This window comes from Lonchura striata, chromosome 7 (assembly GCF_046129695.1).
Source record: "Lonchura striata isolate bLonStr1 chromosome 7, bLonStr1.mat, whole genome shotgun sequence".
In the NCBI taxonomy this organism is placed as follows: domain Eukaryota; kingdom Metazoa; phylum Chordata; class Aves; order Passeriformes; family Estrildidae; genus Lonchura; species Lonchura striata.
The window spans coordinates 30,332,497-30,359,141 of record NC_134609.1 but is presented as its reverse complement, the minus strand read 5'-3'; the positions used below and the strand labels follow the sequence as shown (position 1 = coordinate 30,359,141).

At 42.2% G+C, this 26,645-nt stretch overlaps 1 protein-coding gene across 3 annotated transcripts in view; it reads right to left on the bottom strand.

The window, feature by feature from the left end:
- DOCK1 (dedicator of cytokinesis 1) overlaps positions 1-26,645 on the bottom strand; it is a 268,980-nt gene that overhangs the window by 24,210 nt on the left and 218,125 nt on the right. For all 3 annotated transcript variants that reach the window (XM_077784742.1, XM_077784744.1, XM_077784743.1), the window contains exons 39-48: positions 19,418-19,507; positions 16,831-16,935; positions 14,446-14,587; positions 14,153-14,231; positions 13,743-13,827; positions 12,897-12,983; positions 9,414-9,590; positions 8,098-8,181; positions 3,676-3,813; positions 1,100-1,245 (exon numbers count right to left, since the gene is read on the bottom strand). In XM_077784742.1, coding sequence (XP_077640868.1) covers positions 1,100-1,245; positions 3,676-3,813; positions 8,098-8,181; positions 9,414-9,590; positions 12,897-12,983; positions 13,743-13,827; positions 14,153-14,231; positions 14,446-14,587; positions 16,831-16,935; positions 19,418-19,507 — 1,133 coding nt within the window. The remainder of the gene's footprint in view (positions 1-1,099; positions 1,246-3,675; positions 3,814-8,097; positions 8,182-9,413; positions 9,591-12,896; positions 12,984-13,742; positions 13,828-14,152; positions 14,232-14,445; positions 14,588-16,830; positions 16,936-19,417; positions 19,508-26,645) is intronic.

Below are 26,645 nucleotides of genomic sequence, written 5' to 3'. Positions count from 1 at the left end.
TATCTTGATAAGTCTTGAAGTACAATCTTGCCATAAGCAGCTTTTCCTCTGGCAGCCGAAGTGAGCAGCAGTGATTGAGCAGTCAGGTAATCCTGCCCTGAGCTCCTGGGACAGGGCTGGCTGCACACACGGCCTGCAGAGCATCCCTCCTGCACTCACACACCTGTGACTCTCTAAAAAGGGGGAACTGATCTCCTCTTGGGGGTTTTTTGGTGTTGTTTGAATGCTTAGAGGAAAAAAAAAAGAGCATTGTATTTATCTAGCTTAGAGAACAAGAGGCCTTGAGAGAAATGTCTCTGTAGGTTGGGGTTTTTTTGCCAATATTAGGCTGTTACTTAAAAACAAATCATGGAATGGTTTAGGATGGAAGGGATGTGAAAACTCATCCAGTTCCAGGGACAGGGACACCTTCCACCATCCCAGGCTGCTCCAAGCCCTGTCCAGCCTGGCCTTGGGCACTGCCAGGGATCCAGGGGCAGCCAGAGCTGCTCTGGGAATTCCATCCCAGCCCCTCCCCACCCTGCCAGGGAACAATTCCCAATTCCCAATCTCCCATCCATCCCTGCCCTCTGGCAGTGGGAGCCATTCCCTGGGTCCTGTCCCTCCATCCCTTGTCCCCAGCCCCTCTCCTGTATAAGAGGTTTTACAGCAACTTCTGTGAGCCAGAGAGGAGTTTGATCAGAGGATCCATGTTTAACCCTGAAAGAATTTTCTACCAAGGTCGTTGACATAGAAACCAAACTAAGATAAACCTCCAGCTGCCTATTCCAATGAACACTTTGTTTGTTTTTCCTGACCCGTGAGTAAAGTATAAACTGATGAGTTTTGTAAGGATGTATAAAAAGCATCCATGCTATAATAAAACCAGTTTGAAACATTCTGAAAATGGAGTGTGCTGCTTTGGATTGTCTCCATCTCAACTACAACACTCTCCAGCTCTCCTGGAGCCCCTTCAGGCCCTGGAAGAGGCTGTGAGCTCTCCCTGGATCTTCCCTTCTCCAGGTGAGCACCCCCAACCCTCCGAGATGTGGGACCGCCGCCCACCCTCAAAGCCCAGGGAGCTTTAGGGACCATCCCTGGCTGAGGATTCCCCACTCACCCGTCGGAGCCGGGCCGGGAGGGAGTGCTGTCCGAGGAGAGCGAGGACACGGAGGCCACGGACAGCGGCCGCGACGACGAGGGCATGGTGAAGGAGCGCACCATGGAGCGCGGCCGGCTGCCCCGCCGCTCCTCCAGGCCCGACACCTGCAGCCAAGAGAGGCCAGATGTTACTGCCTGATCCCAAAAAAAACCATATCCACGTGCCAAAGGGGACGGGGGAAGGTTCAGGGGATTATCTTCCAGGTAGAGTTTGGTAGCATTAATAAATCAATGTCACAAACAAAGATGACGAGGGCATGATGAAGGAGCGCACCATGGAGCGCGGCCGGCTGCCCTCCTGCTCCTTCAGGCCAAGAAAGGACAGATGTTACTGCCTGATCCCAAAAAAACCCCATATCCACGTGCCAAAGGGAATGGGGGAAGGTTCAGGGGACTTTCTTTCAGGTAGAGTTTGGTAGCATTAATAAATCAATGTTACAAACAAAGATGATGAGGGCATGATGTAGGAGCACACCATGGAGCGCGGCCGGCTGCCCTCCTGCTCCTTCAGGCCAAGAAAGGCCAGATGTTCCTGTTTGATCCCCAGAAAACCCCATATCCACATGCCAAAGGGAACAGGGGAAGGTTCAGGGGACTTTCTTCCAAGTAGAGTTTGGTAGCATTAATAAATCAACAACAACCAACACCTCATGTTACAAACAAAGAAATAGGTTCTAAAGGAAATCCACTCAAAGGACTAGAAAAAAAATATTTAAGTCCTCACTGGCAGGTGTATAATTTTAAGCATATTTCAAACATTCCTTTGTTCCAATGGTATTTCCATGCTTTTTTACATCTTGCCTTTAAAAGATAACCTTTTACATATTTACATAATTTTTAATCCATCTCTGCCACCATTGTGACTGCCATGTCAATATATTTCAATGAAATGGACTTCATAAAACCCCAAAAACCCAGAGTAAAAACCCACAAAGAGAAACTTTATGTCGAAAATATCAGGAGTGCCAATTTACAAAGTGACACTAGGTTAAGAAGAAAATATATGAAAGTTCTGGTTTTGTTTCAGACAATTTCAGAGTTCTGAATATTTCTCCAAGCTTTGTTAGTCATTAATAACTGATATATGCATAAAATAATTGAACTCTTGCAGTCAACAAATAAGAATCTCATGCTGTTTAATTACAGGTATATTTTCCACCCTGTCAACTACTGGTAAATTGGCCTTGTACAAGGAAGACAGAAGAGATAAAACTCCATCAATCCTGAAAATTCTTACTGGTGGGTAGAGTGAAATTAGAGAGATAACACCACTTTCCAGTCATCTGCTTGATGATGTAAATGGATATTACTGAAGTGACTGACATGCAGGTATCATTAATGTTAATTACTTCTGTTCTCCCTGGGAATAAATTACTGTTTGAACTTTTCCCTGAATATATAAATTCATAAGATGGGATCTGAAGGACCACAAACAGAACATCAGTTAAAGGACACCACAAAGGCTGGAATGTTTCCTGTAAGATCTCAGTGTCCCCATTAAAAACACATGTCATATGCAGAATTATTAGGGGTGGAAAAGTCTTCTGAGATGGAGTCCAAGCTGTGCCCAGTTCTCTACTGACCCCAGCTCAACATCCACTCATTCCTTGGACACCCACGGGGATAGAGACTCCAAACCTCCCTGGGCAGCCCCTTCCAGTCCTGGACAACCCTTTCCATGGGGAAATTCCTGCTGCTGTCCACCCTGAGCTCCCCTGGTCCCAGCCTGGGGCCGTTCCCTCTGCTCCTGTCCCTGTTCCTGGAGCAGAGCCCGACCCCCCGGCTGTCCCCTCCTGGCAGGAGCTGTGCAGAGCCACAAGGTCTCCCCGAGCCTCCTTTTCTCCAAGCAAAATATGATCTCATAATAGCACCCAATCCATGTATTTTTGGCTGAATTATCAATTCAATTATCAATTAAAGAGATGTTTCACTTGTTTGTTCTGACCTTCACACTCAACACTGAAAAGCAGAGCAAATCTCCACTGGAAACACCATGAAATTCTTGGCTTTCCCTTAAGGATGAATTGGAAATGGATGGAAATAAGTTGCTGGGATGAGAAAAGCATGAATTTCAATCTTTCTAACCCTATGAAGCAGGAGCTGTGGCTTTCTTGCCTGCCTACATTCACGGTAGGTATAACATTACCATAGAGCAGCACAGCCCTCCCTTCCCTAAAGGAATTCCATCTAGGGAAAGGTGGCATTCAGCTCTGGAAGAATCCTGCTAAGTGCCCATTTTTAAACTCATTTTTGTAACCCAAATCCTTCAGAATGGAAGGATTTTCTTGATTTTCAAGGAACAGACTTTGGGCAGTTTAGGAATTGCTCTCGTGCTCGGAAATGAAAGCACCGAGGCTCCCTCAACATCTCTCATCTTCTCAGTATTCCATAATTTGATGATGACTGGGAACAACCAGGAACTCTGCATTTACACTGCTCTTTTGAATCAATGAAATCATCACACGGGAATAGAAAGTTGCTGTAATTTAAGGGAATTCTTAATATTAGGGAAAGAGAAACTGGGAGGGAACTTACGATGGCGCGGACCCCGTACTGCTTTTCCACCTTGTCCTTCAGCTGCCTGAAACACGCCTCCATCCTCTCGTGGAATGGCCTCAGGGCCTCTGTCACCTTCTCCCCGTGGATCCGGATGCCCTCGGCCAGGAATGGGATCTGGAAGGCAGAATTTGGCTTTCAAATTTGGCTCCACCCTGCCCAGCCCCTCCCGAGCCAAGGGACACGGCAACACTCCCACAGCAGGGAAAGAGCTCGTGAAGTAATAATAATATTAGTAATAAGAGCAAAAGTAATAGTAATTATCACACTGCTACTAATAATAACAATAATAACAACAACAATAATAAATAGCAATAATATTAAAAATGACAGAAATTATTATTACGATCACAGTGACCATCATCATTCCTTCCATGATGCACGAGAGGATCTAAACCCTCATTCTCCAGGACTTCCCTTTTTTTCTGTTAAGCAAAGTCCTATACATGTAATTCAGTCCCAGTTCTGCTCAGAAATCCCATACTGGATTTATCCCACAGCACAAACCCTCCTGTGATATTCCACCCTCAAGCCCCCACAGAGTCTGTACTTCGAAACACCAAACTGATGAATGATCAGTCTCACACCAGGTTATTAATATCAACTCCTTTCCCAGTTCCATGAGGATAATAAAACCCTGAAGAAGAAAATAGTTTATGTTTTCTTTAATAAATGCTCTTTCTAAAGCTGCAAATGAGCTCCATCCTTGGACAGATATATATTGCAGAGCAATATTTATTAATAAAACATACAGTTTTAGATACTATATAGTTCTCCTTAGAAAAAATATTCTATTTTCTCTGGGAAGAAAACAGAAGAGGGAGAAAATTGAATTGATTCTCTTTTGTAACTGAAAATAATCATTTATCTTCAAGGCTTCTGTCACAAAATATCCATGCCAGCACTGGATTATATAATTAGTTCCTAGTGTGGAGGTGTAGCTGACCTTTGGAAATGTTTTAAGAGAGACATTTTCATTCCCACAACTACCCAGACACACCATTAGAGTTTTCTACCTCCAGCTCAGGAAAAATATTTCCTCTTCCAGGTTTGTTTCAGCCCACACAGTGCTCTGATTCTAACTCAGATATTCTCTGCAGCAATCAAGCTAAGAGGCTTCTTCTTAATAATTCATAATTAAATCATAATACTGATTAAAAACAGATTTTTCTAATAAGACTGAGCAGCAATCAGAAGGAGCAGCATTATCAGTAAGGAGAATAATAAATACACAGATGAATTACAGATTAACAGACTTGAGAAATCTTATCGAGATGATTCTCTGACATTTGGCACTATTTAAATGGACAGAGGTGCTTCTCCTAAAAGACTACAAAGAACAGTAATTTTTTTTTTTAATGTAGTGGTGTTTTTTATAAGCATATGGATTTGCACTTGACAAAAATGAAACTGAAACCAGAAAGTTTTCCCTGCTCTCAGTAAGTAATTTCTAAATTTACATCATTACCAGTGACCCTCCTGTTTTGGAGGCATAAGTGGTCACTTGGCTCATTTATTTTAAAGAACTGTTGACATTGGAAATGGATTCTTTCTTAAAAAAATGCAATTACCAAGGTGAAGCATATGAGACCATTTCATGGGTAGAAAATTCACTGAAGAACCTGTCCTGGGGGTCAGCCACCTTCAGGTTGGAAAATCAAGAACAGGAAGCAAATGACATTATTTGTATGAAAAAAATGTGGGGGGAGACAGAAGGAGAAAAAGAAGAAGGAGAAGCAGAAGGACAAGAAGAAGAAAAGAAAGAAGAAAGAAGAAAGAAGAAAGAAGAAAGAAGAAAGAAGAAAGAAGAAAGAAGAAAGAAGAAAGAAGAAAGAAGAAAGAAGAAAGAAGAAAGAAGAAAGAAGAAAGAAGAAGAAAGAAGAAAGAAGAAAGAAGAAAGAAGAAAGAAGAAAGAAGAAAGAAGAAAGAAGATGATGATGAAGATGATGATGATGAAGATGATGAAGAAGAAGAAGAAGAAAAACAAGAAAAAGAAGAAAAACAAGAAGAACAAGGAGAACAAGGAGAAGAACAAAGAGAAGGGGAAGAAGAAGGAAGAGAAGGAGAGGAAGGAGAGGAAGGAGAGGAAGGGGAGGAAGGAGAGGAAGGGGAGGAAGGGGAGGAAGGAGAGGAAGGGGAGGTTTGTTAACCTTTTACAGAAGCTGAAATTCATGAATGTCTCACAGCTTTGCCACAGAAGAACGTGAGACTGCTGAGTCAGGATATTTGGCCTCCTTGTCCAAGCCCACTTAATCCTTAAACATTTGTGAAGTGCAGGAAGAACCTCCCAGCTGTGTTATCATTTCTGTTTCACCTTCTTCTACCAACTTCCAAACTCCTCCTGTGTCTCCTTTCCAGACACAGGGAAATGTGCTGATGACCGACATGGAATTTTACATCTGTCAGAGGCAGAATTTTGCCACATTCAGGATATTCCTAATTAAGTTGGCCTTGGAGAAAGGGCATTTTCTTATTTAATAACTCTGTTCTTGGCTGATTTTAAAATTTTATAAAGTTCCACTGCAACTTGAAATGATTCCCTGCTTTGTTCCCCCTTTTCTTTTTTTTAAAAATCTCGATCTGCTTGGCTGAAAAGACTGAAAAAAATGACATTGATTTGAATTATTAAACTAATCTTTGAAAACAATCTTTCAGAGCAAGGGGATCATAAAATATGAACATAAAACCTAAGTCTGGTATGCAACAGTTCTTGCATCTCTGTAAGAGAACAAGGTTTTGATTTGCTGTGATATTTTTCTGTTTTGCTGTGCTGTAAATACTTCAGCTAAATTCAGAGTGACTAATGTCATCAATCATTCATTTCTCTGCCTTAATTTCAATCAATCATTTCATTATCTTCATGTTAAAATGAAAGATCAGCTTGAAATGGTGCAGTTGCATGGGAACATTTTTTGCCTAAGTTAGAAAAGCACCAAGAAGGACAAAAATGGACATTGCTTTGCTAATGGAATTTATCAGAATTAATAAGAGACAGAAACAAAATGTACACTTGAAGTTCACAGGAATTATATGAATTATGAATTCCACAGCAAAGTGGAGAAAGAGATAAGAAGATGAAAAAAAATGAATTTAACTGGTCAGCTGGTAATACAATTGTCAGGCTCCTATTTCATATACCCAGATGGATTTATACAGCAGGGAGAAAATTCCATGTGATTACAGAACTCCAAGCCCCACATTATTGAAGAATGAAATCTCCTTTTTGCTTTCCAGGATGAATTCAGCCCCTTCAAAGGATTCCATACACATCCCTCTCCCAATATTTGGGAGCTGACTCCCACCAGGCTGGAAACTGAAGTAATTTGAGAGGAATTTTAAATTTTAGGTTCCCCTAAATGTGTATGAAACATCCAAGACAATTTAAAAGCACTGAACGGGCTTTTGGTGACTCTTAATTTTCAGTTATAAAAATAATTTTTGATCTCTTTTCTCTATTTTCCTGGTTCCTGTTGTTTTGGAAGTACAAAACTGATGGGAAATGATGTGTTTAAAAGCCTTGAATAATTACAATACATTGTGATCAGCTGCCATACCTATTTTCAAATTTTCATATTATTTTAAAACACAAGTGTCACCAAAGTGAGCCTTTGCTGAGGGAAAGTGTATTTGGAATTCATTTGAAGTATCACTCTCAGAGGCAAAGACACAGAGCTGACACCAAGGCAGTCTGCTGGGACCAAATTATTTTCCTCTATAAAACTTTAAGCTTATAAAATCTAATCTTTTCTAAAAGCTTGCAAGAAAATAAATAAAAAAATGCTTTTTCTTTCAGACCAAAAGAGTTTTTTACTTACTCAGAGTTTTAAGGCCTTCAGAGGATATTTTATTTTTAATTCTGTAGCTTTGGTTCTACTACCTCAAAGATTGAAATCTATGGAAATGTAAATTATTCCCTTTATTATAATGACAGAATTGAATATGAAAAGACAATGATTCACTTTGTTTTTTTGTGGGAAAAATAAAACACCTCTAAATCAACCTGGTATTTTTTTTTAGTTACCATAAAATTACATAGAGATCATAGAAAAATGTCCAGTATGTGACTATGGAACAAAACTGCAATTGTCTTCTGTTTGCCCTGAAAAATATTTTCTCATCTGATACAGATGGGAGATGGTCACTTAGTGTGTTTATATAAAAAAAAAAAAAGAAACAAGCAAAAAGAAAATATCTTGATCATATTTGTTCTCTCCAAGTTTATCAAAATGAGCAATTATGTCAGATTTGAAAAGATGAACTTTAACTCAAGCTCCAAAACAGATTTAAATGGCAAAGAAATGTATCCAAGGTGAGGATAATGTCTGAATCTCCTCCAAAGTGACACCAAGCTGTCTTTCCATAGCAGCTGCCTCTGGCAAACCTGACTTCAAGTTTTTTTACCTGCCAAGCAATCAGATCCTTCAGCTTCTCAATCTTGTCATGATCCTCTGGATGCTCAAGCATATATTTTTCAGTAAAAAAAGCCTAATTGAGAGAGAGAGAAATGAGCCATTATTTCAGAAAATGAAACATCTACTACCAGAAGAATGAGGTACAATGAAGATAAATTGATCATCTTAAAGATCCTGTGAAGTAACAGGAATTCCATAAGTGAAACTTAAGGAATCACGGAATCACAGAATCACAGCCACGAACACAAAGTGAAACTTATGGAATCAAAGACTCACAGTGATTTGGGTTGGAAAGGACCTTAAATGCCACCCAGTGTCACCCCTGCCATGGCAGGGACACCTTCCACCATCCCAGGCTGCTCCAAACTCCAATGTCCAACCTGGCCTTGGTTGGACATTCAATAAATTCTATTCCTCAGGGATCCAGGGGCAGCCACAGCTGCTCTGGGAATTCCATCCCAGCCCCTCCCCACCCTGCCAGGGAACAATTCCTAATTCCCAATCTCCCATCCATCCCTGCCTCTGGCAGTGGGAGCCATTCCCTGTGTCCTGTCCCTCATTCCCTTGTCCCCATCCCTCTCCAGCTCTCCTGGAGCCCCTCCAGGCCCTGCAAGGCCACCCTGAGCTCTCCCCAAACCTTCTCCTCCTCTCCAGGTGAACAATCCCAGCTCTCCCAGCCCTTCCTCCCAGCAGAGCTGCTCCATCCCTGCTCTGGCCTCTCTCTCCACATCCTCCCTGTGCTGGGCTGAGCTGAGGCCCAGCAGGGCAGGGAATGCTGGTGGAATTGAGGGAATGCTGGTGGAATTGAGGGGATGCTGGTGGAATTGAGGGAATGCTGGTGGAATTCAGGGAATGCCGGTGGAATTCAGGCAATGCTGGTGGAATTCAGGGAATGCTGGTGGAACTCAGGCAATGCTGGTGGCATTCAGGCAATGCTGGTGGAATTCAGGCAATGCCAGTGGAATTCGGGCAATGCTGGTGGAATTGAGGGAATGCCGGTGGAATTCAGGGAATGCTTGTGGAATTCAGGGAATGCTGGTGGAATTGAGGCAATGCTTGTGGAATTGAAGGAATGCTGGTGGAATTCAGGGAATGCCGGTGGAATTGAGGGAATGCTGGTGGAACTGAGGGAATGCTGGTGGAATTGAGGGAATGCTGGTGGAACTCAGGCAATGCTGGTGGAATTGAGGGAATGCTGGTGGAATTGAGGGAATGCTGGTGGAATTGAGGGAATGCTGGTGGAATTGAGGGAATGCTGGTGGAATTGAGGGAATGCTGGTGGAATTGAGGGAATGCTGGCGTTACCTTCTCGTAGTTGGCGAAGCCGCCCATGACCGCGGGATCCACGATGCCATTGAGCAGCATGGACAGGGGGTTGATGGGCAGGTTGGGGTCGCTCAGATGCTGCTGCACCATATTGTTGATCTTGTCATTGGTCAGCTGCATGGTTTCTATGGCATTTTCCAGTGGGCTGATCTCCACCTAAAACCCAAACAAAAGGAGGTTTTCAAACCAGAGGCAGAGTTTTTAAACTGCTCAGGAAAACCCCATGGGTAGAAATGTTTCAGAAGCGAGGTTATTGGGAGATTTTTGACTGATAATTACCAGAAAGGGTGATTTCAGGCACTGAGGTGTTTGCTATCTCTGTGCTGCAGTAACTGATATGATGATGGCTATCAGTGCAGGAAGTTAACTGCATTTTGCTGCTGCAGGAGGGATTACATCCCAGCACAGCATCCAGAAAGGCTCTGGCAGCAATCACGTGAGGTTTTTTGGAGGATTAGGAAGAACATCAGAGATTAAAGGTTGGTGAGTTTTAGCAGCACAAAGAAGATCCAGCTTAACGTAACAGTAAGAAAGAAATGATAACTTTAACGTGGATTTTCTGATGGAAAATGTAATCCTAAGCCGCTCAAAAATCAAGAAGATATTTTTGCAGTGATTATTTTGGTGTGTTTCCAAGGACATGGAGTTGAATATGTTGATGAGATGACATCTAAAATATCTGCTGTGCTTTTTCCCAAGAGCTCACATTTTCTTCATCTGACCATCGAGAACTGAAGGGAGAAATTTTCTTTCTACCTGGACTTCAATGAAGAGTCTCCTCAGATGCCTTCATGGGGTGAATTTGCTCTTATGCCGTCTAAAACTTGCTTTATTTTAATTGACTGACCTCTAGCTACTTTTTACACATAGCTAACACGTCTTTCAAAAAGTTAATGTTGAAAAAAACAGTATTAAAATATTTTAAATATTAGAGAACGGGCTGAAAATCAGTCACTTGCAGGACCCAGAGTGTAGAGAGTCCTCACAGGAAGCCACAACCTGCTTGTATAAAAAAAAAATGATGTGGTAGGGAGAGGAAAGGAAGGTTAATTGAGGCCTGTGAGGAAAATGCAAGTGTATATTTGATTACAGCCTCATTTACATAAATGCTACATAAACAAAGCAGCACTTCTACCTGGCTATCAGTTGCTCACCCTGTTTCTGAGAACCACTTATAATCAAATCTCTTTAGTTGTTACTCTTACACCTGCCAGCTGATTACATCAAGGATGTTTTAATTAGCATTTTGAGCAGCCTGCCTGCTGCATGGCTCTGGAAGCAGGGAAGGAGCCTGGAGTCTCTGCTGGGAACAGGGAGCAGCCAGGCTCGGACAGAGCCCAGCCTGCCAGGGGGAGTCTGGACTGGGGAGTGAAGCCACATCCAGCATCTGATTGGGCAAGAACTGCTGGGAACATCACAGGCTAAATTTAGGATTCTGTCACTTGTATTAATGGCCTTATAACTATGCAATAATGTGTTGATGAACCATTGCTTTTAAAGCTCTTGAGCATCTCCAGAAATTAGCACTCATTGAGCTGACAGCTTTTTGACTTTTCTGTAGCAGCAATCATGGCTTTCTTTCTCATTCTCCTTTCTTTTACTACTCTTGTAACACTCCCTCTAATTTTTTAAAAGCAGATGGAGAATTGCAGTTGCCATCTCACTACTACAAACTGGGCTTTGGAACCTGGTGAAAGCTATTTATAAGTGTAAATTCTGAGCCTTGTTCCCAGTGCCACTCTGGGCCCTCCTCACTCTATCCAGGGAAAACAGGAATTACATTCTCTTGAGACATTTGCACCAGTAAAAAACTCCAAGATAAAAGCAAAATAGAGATTAGCATTTGTGCTTTTTAAACTCAAGTGTGATTCAAAATCTGATTTCTAATTCCCTGGCTGGTCTCTCTCCCCTAGAACTTCTTGTGTCCAGCTAAAGCAAATCAGATACAGAATATGGAATGCTGGCCCCATATTCCTGGCAGATAATGAACAGATTGCAATGGCTTAGGTAAAAGTACTCAGAAGGAATTTGAAAAGCCAGTAGATTTAAAGCAACTCTGCATGTTCTTACGGGTTATGTAACATAATACACTGCATTTATGAAATTACTCCATTCTCTCAGCACTGATTTGATGTAATCTCACCTCTCCCTTTAACGATATTCCAGCTCCATCAATAAAATATGAAACTTGCAGAGCTGCTGGAGTATCCTGGTGCTTAGCAAGGGATCAATAATATCTGTATCCATAATCACAATTTAGCATTACAGGGATGTAAACCCTGTGATCCTCCTTGCAGCATTTTAGCTGACAGAGATCTTGAGGAAAGTCAATACCCATTTTGTAGGAACTGTGCCAGAGGAGGTCACAAGTTATCTGTAGCAGTCTTCCCACACGTTATTAAGTTCCATTCTGCTATCATTTCTCAGCTCTGCAACTCACACAATCCTTGCTCCCAAAAGGCTGGTGGGATTTGTGCCCATTTGGATGCCAGGCAGAGCAGGAGGGGTGTACACCAAGTGCCTGTCAGGCTCTGCTCTCTGCTCATCAGGACTGGCATCAGATCTGCCAGCCTTTACAAACAGCACTTCTTGCCATCATGAAGATAAATACAATCTTCTCCATCAGGGTTATATTGAAACTACGAAATTCATTAAAAATTCAATGTGTTTTATTCAGCTGGCTGTTACTGTCACACATCACATTCATATTCTGTTACTATAGATACCATAGTAATTTTCTACATTACTTCTGTTCATCCAAATACAACTGTCCAACATAACCTCAATGGAGCAATGAAAAAGGTTTTAATTAATCATATGCAAATTGTTCTTTTCCTTTAAAAATAAGCCTCACAAGAGAGATTTCAAAAACGCAGTAACAATGTTTTTATTGCTACTTAAAAATTACAGCTGCATAAGAATAATTTAATCTTAAAGGCGTTTAATGGATATGTCTTATCTAAACAGTCTAAATGGTTGAACAGAGAAATGAGTAATTTGGAGTTACTCTGTGAGGTTGCTGAGGGTATATTTAGCTAAATATGGAGAAGAAACAAAAACAACCTTTAACCACGAGTGGTAAAAAATGCAGACATACAATGCCTTTGACTATTGGGATATTTTGCATTAATGACAATCAAAATATCCAGATCCTCTTTGGTAAAGTTCAGGCTAGATCCTCTTGGATGGAGCAGGGTTTCCCTTCACCACCTCAGGTGTCCCTTCATTCTAGGCACCTGCTGAGAGACACAAATGCTTTCTAAAGGCTGAAGGCCTTGTAGGGTTTCCTTCCCTTTGGGAATGGAAAAGCATTGCCTGAGTCCCTCAGGATGTGGCAGCTACAATCCCATGGATTCCTGGTCACAGATCTAAGCACAGTCACTGAGACACACAGATGCTCCCTGGCTCTATAAAAACCCCATTTTTTTTTATACAATCTCAATACAGCCAAGCTGATCTTACCATGAAAACTGATTTGACTTCAAACCACCTGAGGATCCCTGGTAATTTATAGGCTGTCACGTAGATGGTTCTCTCAATCCACATGTTCTGCAAAGGGAACACAAGTGTCACGTTATCAATGGACAGCTGGGACCCTGAGCAAAGCCCTAAAATATCATCAGCAGGACAAGGACCAAGGTATGGCAGATGTTCAGAGCCAGGGGGGAATTCCAAATGGAAGATGGAGCAGCACTGATTTAAATCTGGTATGTGACTGAGCAGGGAAGAACTGCTCCCTTTCTGAAGGAGAATACCACAGAAAGATCCCCTGGTTTTACTGGATGTTCATGGAATGGTTTGGGTTGAAAAGAACCTTAAACCCATCCAGTTCCAGGAGCAGGGACACCTTCCACTATCCCAACCCCCATCCAACCTGGCCTTGGGCACTTCTAGGGATCCAGGAGAAGCCACAGCTGCTCTGAGCATTCTGTGCCAGGGCCTCCTCACAGCACTCATTAAAAAAAAAAAAAGGAAAAAAAAAACAAACAAAGGGTATTAGTGACAAAAAATTTTCAGATGCCTGACTGGAATCTTCACAGCAAGACAAGTTTCAGGTGTAACAATTTAAAATTCTTTCTCAGAAGAGCTGTTTTTACAAAATAAATACAGCTTTGGCCTTTTTTTTTTCCTATTGGTATAAATGAGAACATGATAAATTGGCTTAATTAACTTTCTATGAAAAATAATCCCTTTAAACCTAGAATTTATTTCTCAACAAGCAAAAGATAATGAATGGCTCAGATGCTCAAAATAGAGGGGGATAAACAAGCAAACCAAAAGTGGTTTGTTTTCTTCATAATTTCTTACTGCAAATTCGTTGTCTGGGTTTTTCTCTCCTCTTCGAACAGGACGCGAATACTCAAAGCGTTGGACTTCATTCACCCTGTAGAAACTGAAAAGGCAAAAAAATCATGGAATCACAGAATAGGTTGGGCTGGAAGTGACCTCAAATATCATGCAGTTCCAAGCCCCAAATGCACAATGAAAATCAAATGCTGTGTGTTTAGAAATTGATACTAAATTCTAATATTAGAGGAAGTTCATCAACACATATGGGATGACTATTTTCCAGTGGGTTGGAATGTGTGGCAGTATTAAAAATCACCATTAAATGCCCTCACAACGTCCATGCCCTTTGGCTGTGCACAGATTCCTAATGCAACAATAACATGTTATAAAGGGGACCGAGAAAACAATAAAACTCAACCCAAACTCACCTCACAATTTGCTCTGACACCGGCCTGTGAAATTTTGAGGGTAAATCCAATTTGGGCTTTACAGTGAAGCACTGAATATCTGAATTTCGAGGGTTAAGAAGTGAAAAGGGCATTTCAGTCACACAGAGCTAACAGCTCAGTAGGAACACACGCACAAAAAAGGACAAAAACCAGTGCATTACACCTGTCAGGCCAGAAGTGCAACAGGTTGGCCATAAATCCATAAATCCTTGACCTGAGCTGCTGGATGCACTGGCTGTACTGGTTGTACTGGGTGTACAGCCCAAGGATACACTGGCCAGAGGAGGTTTTGATGTCATCTCCAGGGGGTGATGTTGTCTTCATCTTCTCGGCGTTGGGGAACTGCGTCAGCAGCCGCGCCTCGAAGTCCTCGCGGCGCTCGTACTCCTTGCCCCGGTAAATGAACACTTTGTTCTGCAAACAGATGATGCCTCAGGTTCAGCTTTTCTATTTTTCACATTCTGTGCTGCTTTAGTGTGTGGGTCTGAGCTTCTTATCAGGGGATGCTGAGCTCTGCACAGAGCAGGGAGACAAAACAATTCCTGCTCCAGCTGGGCACCAAGGACAAATGATCCAAACCTCAGCCCAGGAGCACAAACACCGTGGGCTGGAGGGAGAAAAACCAGCAGGGTGGGACTGATGGGCTGGAGCTGGAATGGGACAATGAACTCCAAGGTGCCAATGGAGCAGAACTGATCCCAGGGAGAGCCCCGGGAGCGCTCGTGCATTTTGGGACCATTTTGGGTCATTTGGGTGCAGCCCTGGCTGGGCTCTGGTGCTGCCCAAGGTGGATCCATGAGGAGATCCTGGAATAAATCCCTGCTTTATTCTGTGACTCTGTCCAGCCTCTGCTCTAGCTCAGCCTTCTCAAGGCATCCAGAGGCACCCACAGCTCGCACCAGCACCCCCAGATCTAAAACCAGTGCTCCCAGTACAGAACTGGGGCCACAGAAGGGGTGACACCAACACTGTTAGCACTTCTCAGTACACCAGGAATTTCACACTCCTCACGCTGTGTCATAATCAATACTTCATCAATATCTTTTTTCTCACCTCCAGTTCCATCCTATGATCATTAAGCCCACGTTCCCCCTTAGGTATTCTTTTAAGTCACACTAAAATCACCTCAAAACATGGTTTCAAGGATCTCTAACATTGGTGGCCATTGAAAATATATTAAGAGGAATTATTACCAAATCCAAGATGTCTCCTCTACCTTCCACAGCTAATGATGGAATGGATGTCAATAAATAATTGGGCTTTTTATAGATAAACATTTATTCAAAGGCACTCAGGTGAGCAAACAAGAGTAGCAGAGAAACCAATGACAATTTAAGGAGGAATATCCAAAAATGCTAACTCTTATAAGAAGACTCACATTAATGGATTAGATTTCCACCATTATAAACTTTAAACTTTTTGTAACTTTAAAATTAAGTTTATTGTATTTGTAAGCATTTGTTTCTTCTTTGCCAATAAAGAAAATGAAGAGAGATTTTATACAGTCCATTTATATACTGAGTTCATTAAATTCTAAAGGAAAATGTAAAAGACAACTTGCATATTTTTAACTGATCAAACATATTAAAGCAAGTTTGGATAAAATTTGCATCTGAATATACTTAACCTCATTACTCATCTCAAAATGAATACTTGGCAAAAAAATTATACAGCTTTTCTAAAAAAAGGGTGTTTTGACTGGGGGTAGGAACCTGGAGTTGCTCACATTTGCCCAGTTGGGTTTAATTCTGCAATGCTGCCTTTTGAAAAGCTCAGTAGGGGAAAGAAAGGTAATAATAGATGGCTCTGTATAACTGCAATTTATGTATATACATTTTTAATTCACAGGAATGCTGGAGTGGAGGGAAAAGTGAGAATTTTCTCCATCAGCAGGGCACTCAACAGCCTGGTTTTCAGAGGGCAAATTGGGAAGGAATTTGTTCCTGTGAGGATGGTGAGGCCGTGGCGCAGGATGCCCAGGGAAGTTAACAAAATAATAATGTGTTATTTCTGTGTCACCAACTGCCAAATGCCAGAGAATCATAACAGAGATGCAATTCACACATGTTACAGCCCCACTTTTCTTTAGCCACTAATTCAACCCACAAAAATCCTAATATTAGTGAAAAGAAACTGTAAAATGCCACTGAAGCTATGATTCTGACATCAACCAAGTGCCACATGTCTTAAATTGGCACATGACACAGACAAATCAATGATAAAAATTGCTATTAAAGGTGTCACACACACCTTTGATAGTCAAATTCATTTTAGTGACAATGCTGGAAAGGACACTCACCTGAAAACATGGTCACATACAAAAGGCTTTTCTACCATGCTCATATATATATTCTATATATAAAAATATAAATTAACCTGCCAGGTAAAAATGTCACTATTTCAGATGGTTATGACCTTGAGTAATAGACTGGATCATTTATCTTCATTTCTAGTAATACCCTGTAGAAAGTACTGAATATGTTTGAAGACAAAGCTTTTCTACTAAAATTCCACTATTCCATCTTAGAAACCAGAAAGGAAAAAACAGTTGTTTGTTTTGTACACCTAAAAAACACCTGTCAGTATTCAGGCAGGTTTCTCCAAGCCAGGGGAAATTTCCAGAGCAAGAAAAGTCTCTGGAAACAGGTGATACTTACCCTTATGAATGTTGGGAATCCCTGGCCATAGTATCCAACAGCAAAATAATCTGGTTTTGGTCGTATCACCTTCACAATGTTTTCATAAAACTGGGCTTGTTTTCTCTGCAAAATAAACAGGAGGGATTTGAATGACCTGAGCTTTTAGGAGATTCTTTATATTTAAGATCTTGTATGCATCTCTAAATTAAAGATGTTTCATTCCTCTGTTTTCCTCACCTCTATATGAGATTCATGGCAATATTTGGAAATACCAGACTCTGTAGCCTGATTTTTCTATTCATCATGGTGAATCTGACTGCTCCCTACGGAATATATCAATTTTGATGATTTTCATCTTATCATGGTGAACCTCACTGCTCCATATCCAATATCTCAATTTTGATGAACTTCATCATGGTGAACCTCACTGCTCCATATCCAATATCTCAACCTTGATGAACTTCATCATGGTGAACCTCATTGTTCCATATCCAATATCTCAATTTTGAGTGCCCTCATCTTGATGAACATGACTGCTCCATATTCAATATCTCAATTTTGATGAACTCCAATATCTCAATTGATGAACTTCATCACTGTGAACCTTACTGTTCCAAATCCAGTATCTCAATTTTGATGGACCTCATGTTGGTGAACCTCACTGATTCATATCCAATATTTCACTGGCAGTGAAGATCAGGAATTTTCAAGGCAATCTGAAATTCCAGTTGTGACACTTGTGACGCCAAAACACTGGGAGGATGAAGCTGCACACAGCTCATCCCAATGGTGCTGACTTGTCAGTTCTGGGCTCTTACATCTCATTACATTTTTCTACTACTTCTCTTCCATATTTACAACCACAAATTTGCATATGGAAAGCAGGCAGTTGAGAACTGCAGGAAAATGTAAATGTTGGAATAAACACACGCATGTCAGACGCCATCTGCTTTCGACGCCGCGTTCTGCTTTATCTCTAATGATGAAATAATAGCAAATGAGCAGCTTCTGAAGATCTGTTCATTGATTTATTTTTAGTCTATTATTTCTGCAAAGAGAATGACTTTTGATCTGGGGGGAGGTTTAGTGCTGCTCCCACATGACAGATAACAGTACCAAGACTACAAAGACCCAGATCTGCTGAGCATTTCTCAGCTAGTCTGGAGCAAAACTATTTTGTCATTTGTGAATTGTCTTAGAGGCTAATATTTAATATTGCTTGAAGAAAAGAGACAAGAGGGAGAATAGAAAGAACAAAAAACTTCTAAATTTTATTATAGGAGAAAAAAAAGAGCTGCTCAGCAGCAGCAATGAGAAAAGTTCATGGGGTATGTGAGACCTGACTCATACGGGAGAGTGAATTTTGATCTCTGTCTTGTGAGGGAAATGCACGCCAGGACTAATTGTGTGACATCTCATCTCTTGGCTGATGAGCAGATAAAATCAATTGTCTGATGTGAGGATTGGAAATTCTGCATCTCCCTTCTTAGAAGAGGGAGAAACTCCATGGAAATATCCAAGGCCAGGTTGGGCAGGGCTTGGAGCAACCTGGGACAGTGGAAGGTGTTCCTGCCCATGGCAAAGTGGGTGGAACTGGATGAGTTTTAAGGTCCTCCCAATCCAAATCATTCAATCACTGTGATCAGTGGCTACAATGAATAAAGTGCAAATTCCAACTTCTCCTTCAAAATGGATCCAGCAGGATAATTAAACAGTGGCAGCCTCTGTGACAAACCTGTTACGTTCCCATGTGCGAGCAAAAAGGAGATGGAAAATTAAAACTGAGGGACTTGGAGAGTAGCCACCCCCTGGTGAATAATCACATCTGACAACCATTTCTAGTTGAGGAACAATCCTACCCAATTCCTTTTATACTGAAATGAAGAATATGCTGTGTCCACCTCACCATGAGCAGTGAGCTGGGGCTGTGTGGAGCTGAGCTCAACACTGCAGGAATGCCCAGCTCAGACACACTGGGATAAAAAAACCAAATAAATAATTCAAAGAAACAGAGGAAAATGTACTCTGAGTGCAAAAGTAAAAGGGATCAGAAACTTTAGAGTTGAGAATTTTCAGAAACAAACTGGAACCACATCCCAGCTCCTGTGGAAATGGTTGGGACTTGAGGAGGGACATTGACAACTGCCATTTATCTCTTTGGAAGAGAACAGGAGGAAAAAAATGGTGCAGGAATAATGAATGGGTAACGTCAGGGCAAAAATAACTGACTGGAGACATGAATGCTTGGGGATTATTCATACCTAAAAAAAGAAATGTGAATATAGAAAGACACTTGAGAGAGAATGGGGATTTTTTTTCCATGTCCCCATTTATATTTAAATTCAAAATTTCCTTTTATACCCCAAATAAATCAGCTTAGCATTACTGCAATGTTTTTCTTTCAGCTAAAAAAAAAAAAAAGTCAATGTTTTTCATACAATCCAGTGGTAGCCAGTTAATTGACACTGGTCCAACAAAGCCACGATGGGTATTTATTTCTGAATTTTACTCTCATTGCTATAGTATTTTTAATATAATTTTAAAAGCTTAGAAATTCAACTCTGAAATAAATTATTGCAGTGTCTATGTCATTAAAAAAACCTACCAGCAGTTCACTGAGTTGTTCATAATCAAACATTTCATTTTCATACTGTTCTGCAAGTTCTTTACCCAAGGCAATGGCCTCTTCCCACATCTGTTGGAAAAAAAAAATCAGAAAACAACAAAAAGAAGCTGAATTACATACCTTGGTTAAACATCAACATTAGAATCAAATAAATCTAAATAAAGCAACCAAATGAATTGTGTCACATGCCTGAAAACACTGAGCATCTGATGTGCCAAAGAGCTGTGCTGGGGTTATAAATGTCTCAATTAATGGAATCATGGAGATGTTGAGGCTGGAAAAGCCCTCCAAGCTCATGGAGTCCAACCATTCCCAGCACTGCCAGGGCCACCTCTGCCCCATGTCCCCAAGTGCCACAGCCACATTTAAAATCTCTCCAGCGATGGGGACTCCAAACCTCGCTGGGCAGCTGGGCCAGGCCTGGACAAACCTTTCCATGAAGGAATTTTCCCAAATATCCACCCTGAGCCCAGCCTGGGGCCGTTCCCTCTGCTCCTGTCCCTGTTCCTGGAGCCGAGCCCGACCCCCCGGCTGTCCCCTCCTGGCAGGAGCTGTGAGAGCCACAAGGTCCCCCTGATCCCCCTTTGCTCCAGGCTGAGCCCCCTCAGCTCCCTCAGGAGTTCCCAACCCCTTCCCAAATCCCTCAGGAGTTCCCAGCCCCTTCCCAGCTCCCTCAGGAGTTCCCAGCCCCTTCCCAAATCCCTCAGGAGTTCCCAGCCCCTTCCCAGCTCCCTCAGCCCCTCCTGGTGCTCTGATCCCTTCCCTGGACACACTCCAGCCCCTTAATGACTTTTTTTATCATTGATGGGCCCAAAACTTGACACAGGACTGGAGATGGCTCAGCAGAGCCAGTACAGAGGGACAATCCCTGCCCTGGTCCTGCTCCACACCATTTTTAACACAACCCAGGGGCCATCGGCCTTCTTGGCTTGGTGGCACTCGAGGTGATCTGCTCCATGATCATCCCTGGCAAGGGATGCAAATTTACTGGATCCCAATCAAGTCAAATTATCTCAACTTGAGATCTTCATGATCTTGACATCAGAGCTTCACGTTCAAATGATCTTGATTAAGAGCTTCAGAAGTGAAATCATTCCTGCCAGCCCATCCAGTAATGTGTAAACACAGCTTGTCCACGAAGACACCCAGGACCTCAGGCTTTGGAGCAAAGCTGGTGATTGATTATATTTCATAATCACCTCTCTCTCCCTCTAATATCTGTAATCTGTATTAGACAGGACAGGCAATTTGCAGATATTGCTTTGAACAAATACTCATTATATATCCATTGGTTCTTCTTCTTCTTGTTCCTCAACCATGAAATTCAGCAGCCGTCTCAAGTGACCCAAAGAAATTTAACAATATCCTTCAGCTCCTCAGAAGGCAACAGCCTTAATGAGGAGCAGCAAGAATGGTTTTAAATGTGCATTTTTCATTTGTTTTTTCCACTCCAAAGATAAAGAACCACTCAAACCCAAAAATATGCTTAAATTAGCACACCAGGCTATCTAAGATCAAACTTGATGATCTACCTCTGCTGCTGAAATTTGCTTGGCATTGCTGCCCTCACTTTATTATAAAAATGAGTTTCAGAATAAGTTAGAAATGCAGATTTTATCAGTCTTCATCTTAAATTTAAATCCTCTGGCCACACCACCTAATTCTCCTCTCAGCATCAGGCCACACATTCCTCGCCCTCGTTGAATCCTGAGGGGATGCAGCAGCCAAGAGCAGGTGGATGGAGGAGGAATGAGGCAAAGGCTGAACACACAATTCCCCATTTTTCCCTAAAAACATCCACCTCTGGGGACAGGGAGTTTGGGATGAAGCACCAACTTCCAAAGATGGTGGGAGGTGGGGAGGGAAGAGGAACAGTGACCTGGAGAAACCTCCACAACACCTGATCCCTGCATCCATCCCATAAAAATCCCCCAATCCCATCCTCTTCAAAGCACTGTGCAAATAAGAGATATTTTACACACCAAAACCTAAAAGTTCCCCAAACCACACAAATTAAATTCCACATTCAAAGCCCCAAAATCAGTGTCAGGTGAATTCTATTCGTCTACTGATCTGCAAGTTGAAATTGCATCTTAGTTTATCAGGAAAACTTGAAAAAAAATAAGACTTTTAGGAAAATTCCTGGTTCTAGGTGCTGGTCTGAAAAATAAGAATAAAACATTAAGGATGAATCCTCAGCCAATGTCACAAAAAGCAAGATGGGTCCCATTGGTTCACTGGGCATCCCTGCTCCTCTCTGGAAAAAAGGAGCCAAAAAAGGGGAGGGGTGGACTGCAAGGTTGTTCCTGGCAAACTGAGTGGGAATGGCTGGGAAGCAGCAGCCTGGAGAGGCAGGGAGCTGCTGATGGTGCAGATGAGGAAATGCAGAGCGAAAAAACATGGGAGATGACAGTGAGAAAGGAGAGAGATTTCTGCCCTCCCAGTAAAGACAAAATAAGGGCTGAAAACTGCACTGTGGGGCTGAGCAAGGGGAAAGGAGCTTCTGAGCCCTGCAAAAACCAGCTGAGATGGTGTCTGGGCAAAGTGGTGACCTAATTCAAGATTAAAAAACCATGAATGCTCACAAGAAGCAGAATCTGGATCTTCATTAACCTTTCCTTGCAGCTCCTCGTGATATTCGACCCCTCCTCTTGATTTTACTTATTTCTCCAACAAGGTTCAGAATGTTATTTATCTAGGGAAGAGGACTGGAATGAGCATGAGTTGCCTCATGTTTGTAAAGTGCCTTGAAGGTGAAAAATGCATCAGAAGGACTAATTACAATCACGGTAATGAGGGATCACGTCTGCAGGAAATTACAAGGCAGCCTGAACGCTCTGCAACGCAATTTTTGCAAATGGAAGGATCTGAATGTTTTTATCCATATTATGGATCTAATCTAGCATGATGATACAGAGCATGTTTTTATTTTTAAACAAAAATTAACATGAATTTAAGAGTAAAGGCACAGTTGCAGAAAAAGGAAGACTTTTTCACATACCAAGCTGAGTTAATTTTGACTCAGAAGGGCAATATAGCACCAATTTATAGGAACTGAACTAATATTCAGGTGTTTGTTAAGTCAGCAAGTGAAAGCTTTCAAAATCACTTAACCTTCTCTCATTTTGAGTGCCATTTTCTTCTGAACTTCAGTCATCCATAACTTGTGCATATTTTAATTTCAAAGACAACAGTGTGACCATCACTTCCCTTGTCCTGGTTCCCTGTTTGTGTCTTCCAGATTTAACCAGTCCCTCTCCAGAATGAGACTGGAAATAAACTGAAGCCTAAATAATTTTTGATTTGCATCAACACTGTAAACAAACTCCCCTGGTTCTCCCCACTGAAACCTGCATGAGCGCAGATATGTTCCCAAACCACATCTGGGAATGCAGAAGGTTTAGATGGATATTGGGAAGAAATACTTCCCTGTGAGGGTGCCCAGAGCAGCTCTGGCTTCCCCTGGATCCCTGGCAGTGTCCCAGGCCAGGCTGGAGGAACCTGGGAGAGCTGACATCCTTGCTTGTGGTGGGGTGGAACCAAGTGACCTTTAAAGGTCCTTCCCAACCCAAGCCAGTCAGTGATTCTGAAAGCAGACAACACACTCTGCCTACACATCGCTGCCTACAGGTACCACAGCACTGCCACTGATTAAATAACAATTTTAGCAGAATTAAATCTCCTTTGATTTTTTTTTCACCTTCTCAGCCTTGTCTGTGAACACCATAAACACAGCGGAGCAGGGGCTGCTTCCACTGCACCTCCACCTTTAGATGTTACTGAATATTAATATTAATAATGGATTCTGTAAATGTTCCAGAGCCTGAAAAATGAATCCTTAAATTAAATGTGATCCAGATTTAGTTCATGTGCAACAGACAATAATCACATAATCCTTGTGTTCTTCCTAGCAAGGAAAAGGAGATGAACAGGAGAAAACCAGACCATGGAATCACACCAGAATGATTTGGGTTAAAGATATCTCCTCCCACCCCTGCCATGGCAGGGACACCTCCCACTGTCCCAGGCTGCTCCAGCCTGGCCTTGGGCACTGCCAGGGATCCAGGGGCAGCCCCAGCTGCTCTGGGCACCTGTGCCAGGGTCTGACACCCTCCCAGGGAACAATTCCTGACCAATATCCAACCTAAATCTACCAACTTTCACCTCAGAGCCATTCCCTGTGTCCTGTCCCTCATCCCTTGTCCCAGCCCCTCTGCAGCTCTCCTGGAGCCCCTTCAGGCCCTGGCAGAGCTCTGAGCTCTCCCTGGAGCTGCTCCTCTCCAGGTTAAACAATTCCAGCTCTCTCAGCAGAGCGGCTTCAATTAGAACATTTGTTTCTGACTTAAATTACTTATTTAAATTCTTTTAAAGTTTCTCTAAAGGTCAGTTTACAAGTTATCCTGCTGACATGGTGTCACATTATCTGTGATGGAACACTTTCAGAAGTGTACTGAAAATCTATCATTCTGCAAATACACAATAAAAAGGGAGAAAGGGGAAAAGATTATTTCCATTTTTGCCAGTCTAACTTTGTCTAACTAACGCCTCTCCAGCCAAGACCTCTGTCTAAGAGAAAAAGCACCCAGTTTTTGTTTCTACTGTCTCTTAAAAACCTCACTGTGCTCCAACATCTCTGTTTGGAATTCCCAACTGTCCAGTTGCTCCTTCAGAAGAACAAGAACTTGGATTATGGAACTCAATTTCTTGAGTGGAGAGAGCCCTGAACTCCAGAGGCCCAGGAGTCCACAGAATCAGTGAGGTTGGAAAAGACTTCTGAGATCATCAACCATCACCTTGTTAAACAATAAATCCTTTCTCAGGTGTCAAATCCACACATTTTTTGAACAATTCCAGGGATGAGGACAGCACCACTGCCCTGGGCAGCCTGTTCCTCTGCTTGTCAACCCTTTCCATGAAGAAACTTTTCCTAATATCCAACTTAAACTTCCCCTGGTGCAACCTGAGGCTATTTCCTGAGCTACCTGGCTTTTCCCTTGTGCAACACCTCCAACATCACAGAAAACCAACCTAAAACTGGAGATTTTCCCACCATTTTCAAGGCAAACAGGGTCTGTGTGCCTCACACCCCCTGCACAACCCTGTGAAAAATTCAGCTGTTTGCTCCAGAGCCAATTTATTCAGGTGAGGACAGCAGGGCTGTGGCCCAGGATCCTGATGAATGAAATCTGTATTCCTGAAGGTCAGTAACTCCCAATCTGCTGCCTCGCAGATTTCCTGCCTTGGAAGCTTTCCCAGCTTTGCCCAGGACATGGCAAGTCTTCTGGAGAAATGAGTTGTACAGGGAGCTCCTACACAGGATTTGTACCAGGTACAACTCATTAATGGGAGAAACAATTTATCTGGAGAGGGTACCAGGGAGAGAGGCTGCTGATACTGGAAGGAAAATGCTTCTTTCATACTCAGGGGGTAAGAAAAATGTGCAGAGTTTAAATTTAGTTGTGTAGACATGAGCTGCAAATTGTTCTGGGCAAGACTTTGCAGATGCAAGAGGTGTTTTTTAGGGAAAATCCAGTGATTTAATTTATTTTTAAGCTGGATTGCTTGTTGGCCAGAAAGAACTACAGCATCCAATTTAGTTTTTGAGGTTAATAGCAGCAAAGGAGGATCTCAGGGTATTTCTGAGCTCCTGCAGAGTTAATGGTCAGGAGCAGTGAAATAAGTCTGGGATAAGAATATTATGGTGCCACGTTCTGATGTGTGAGAGACTTTCTAAGCTGGTTAAATTTCAGGTAGTGTTAATTAACCAGCATGAATGCCTAATATTTTAAATAAAATGCTAAAACTCAGCATTTCTCTATTGTTAGCACTGCATTCAAGATACAGCCAGGTTGGAAACTCTTTAAATAAATAAATATATCCATTTGGAACATGGTCAGACTCTGTATCCTCCCTCTCCCAAGACTCTCTGTCCTTCCCAGCTCTGAGGACAGCTCCGGGGCTGAGCTGGCCATGAGCCTCACACAGATTTTTGGCAGACAGGTGAATTTCACCACTCACTTGTTAAGAGGGAATAAAAAGCCATCTGATGTCATCCCATGAGCCAGAAAAAAAGGCCTTTTAAGCCAAAGCATGGCATTTGCTGTGTAATTTCAGATATTTTCTGTTCTCCGTTCTGTGGCTGCTGTAAAGCAGTAAAAGCTTTTTTGGTTTTTTTTTGGAGGAGGAGGAGGGGAGAAAGGAGGAGCAGAAATAAATGAGCAGTGTGCATTTGTTTAGTTTTTTCTCCTCAGGACCAACATTTTCAATTGATGGAGGAGCAAAGGAAAACCTGTCCTGATTTATGGGCAGCAGCACAGCATCACCAGCAATCCTGAGCTGCTCCCACATTTCAGCAGGCAGGATAGCAATGCTGCTGCTTCCCTTCCTTCCACAAACAAACCTGGTCTAAACCAACACCTGATCTTTGCCAAGGAGCATCCCCTGGATTCACAAGCTCATCAGCATTGATTTCCATCAGTTCCTTCCCACATGAAAAATGTCACCCCTTCCCCCATCCCTTTAGTCCCATCACTATTTCCCTTCTCTCCTTGGGATATTCTAACCCAAGGATTTCCAGTAAAGTCCCTGCATTAAGGGCTTTGTTGGAAATCACAAAGCTTCAGGAAAACACAGAGAGAGCAAACACTTGAGAGCAGTTCAAAGGATGGGTCAGACTGCTGGGATAAGCCTGAGGATCAGGATTTTAAGGGCAAAAGCCAAGAGGGATGGAGAGGAGACTGGAAAGTGCAGTGCAGTGAAGAAGAATGATCTAGGAGAAAACAGGATCCCTATACCAGGGAAGTAACTTTCCTTTTGGAAAGAAGGAGTTTAGAAAAGAAATGAAGAGCATAACTAATCAAATCAAATCCATAAAGTAGAAGAACTGCAAAATGCAAAAGTTGTTTCTGAAAAATGCTCCTTCCCTAAAGGTGAAAGCTGTACTTCAGCTTTATAAAAAGTTGGCTTAAGGACCAAAAGTCAAATACAGGTAAAAAACCAGACATGCTAAGAATAATAGATTAAAAATAGAAATTAAAATGAGGAATCCTAAATGGATCTTGAACTCCAAGTAGCAGGGATACTCTGGTGAGGGCCAGCATGTTGTTCTCAGCCCATGTGAGGTGCCATTCCTGCCTTCAGGGTAAGTCCACACTCCCTTTCCTCACTCACAGATCTCTCAGGCACTTCTGGGCCAGAAGTGAAGTGT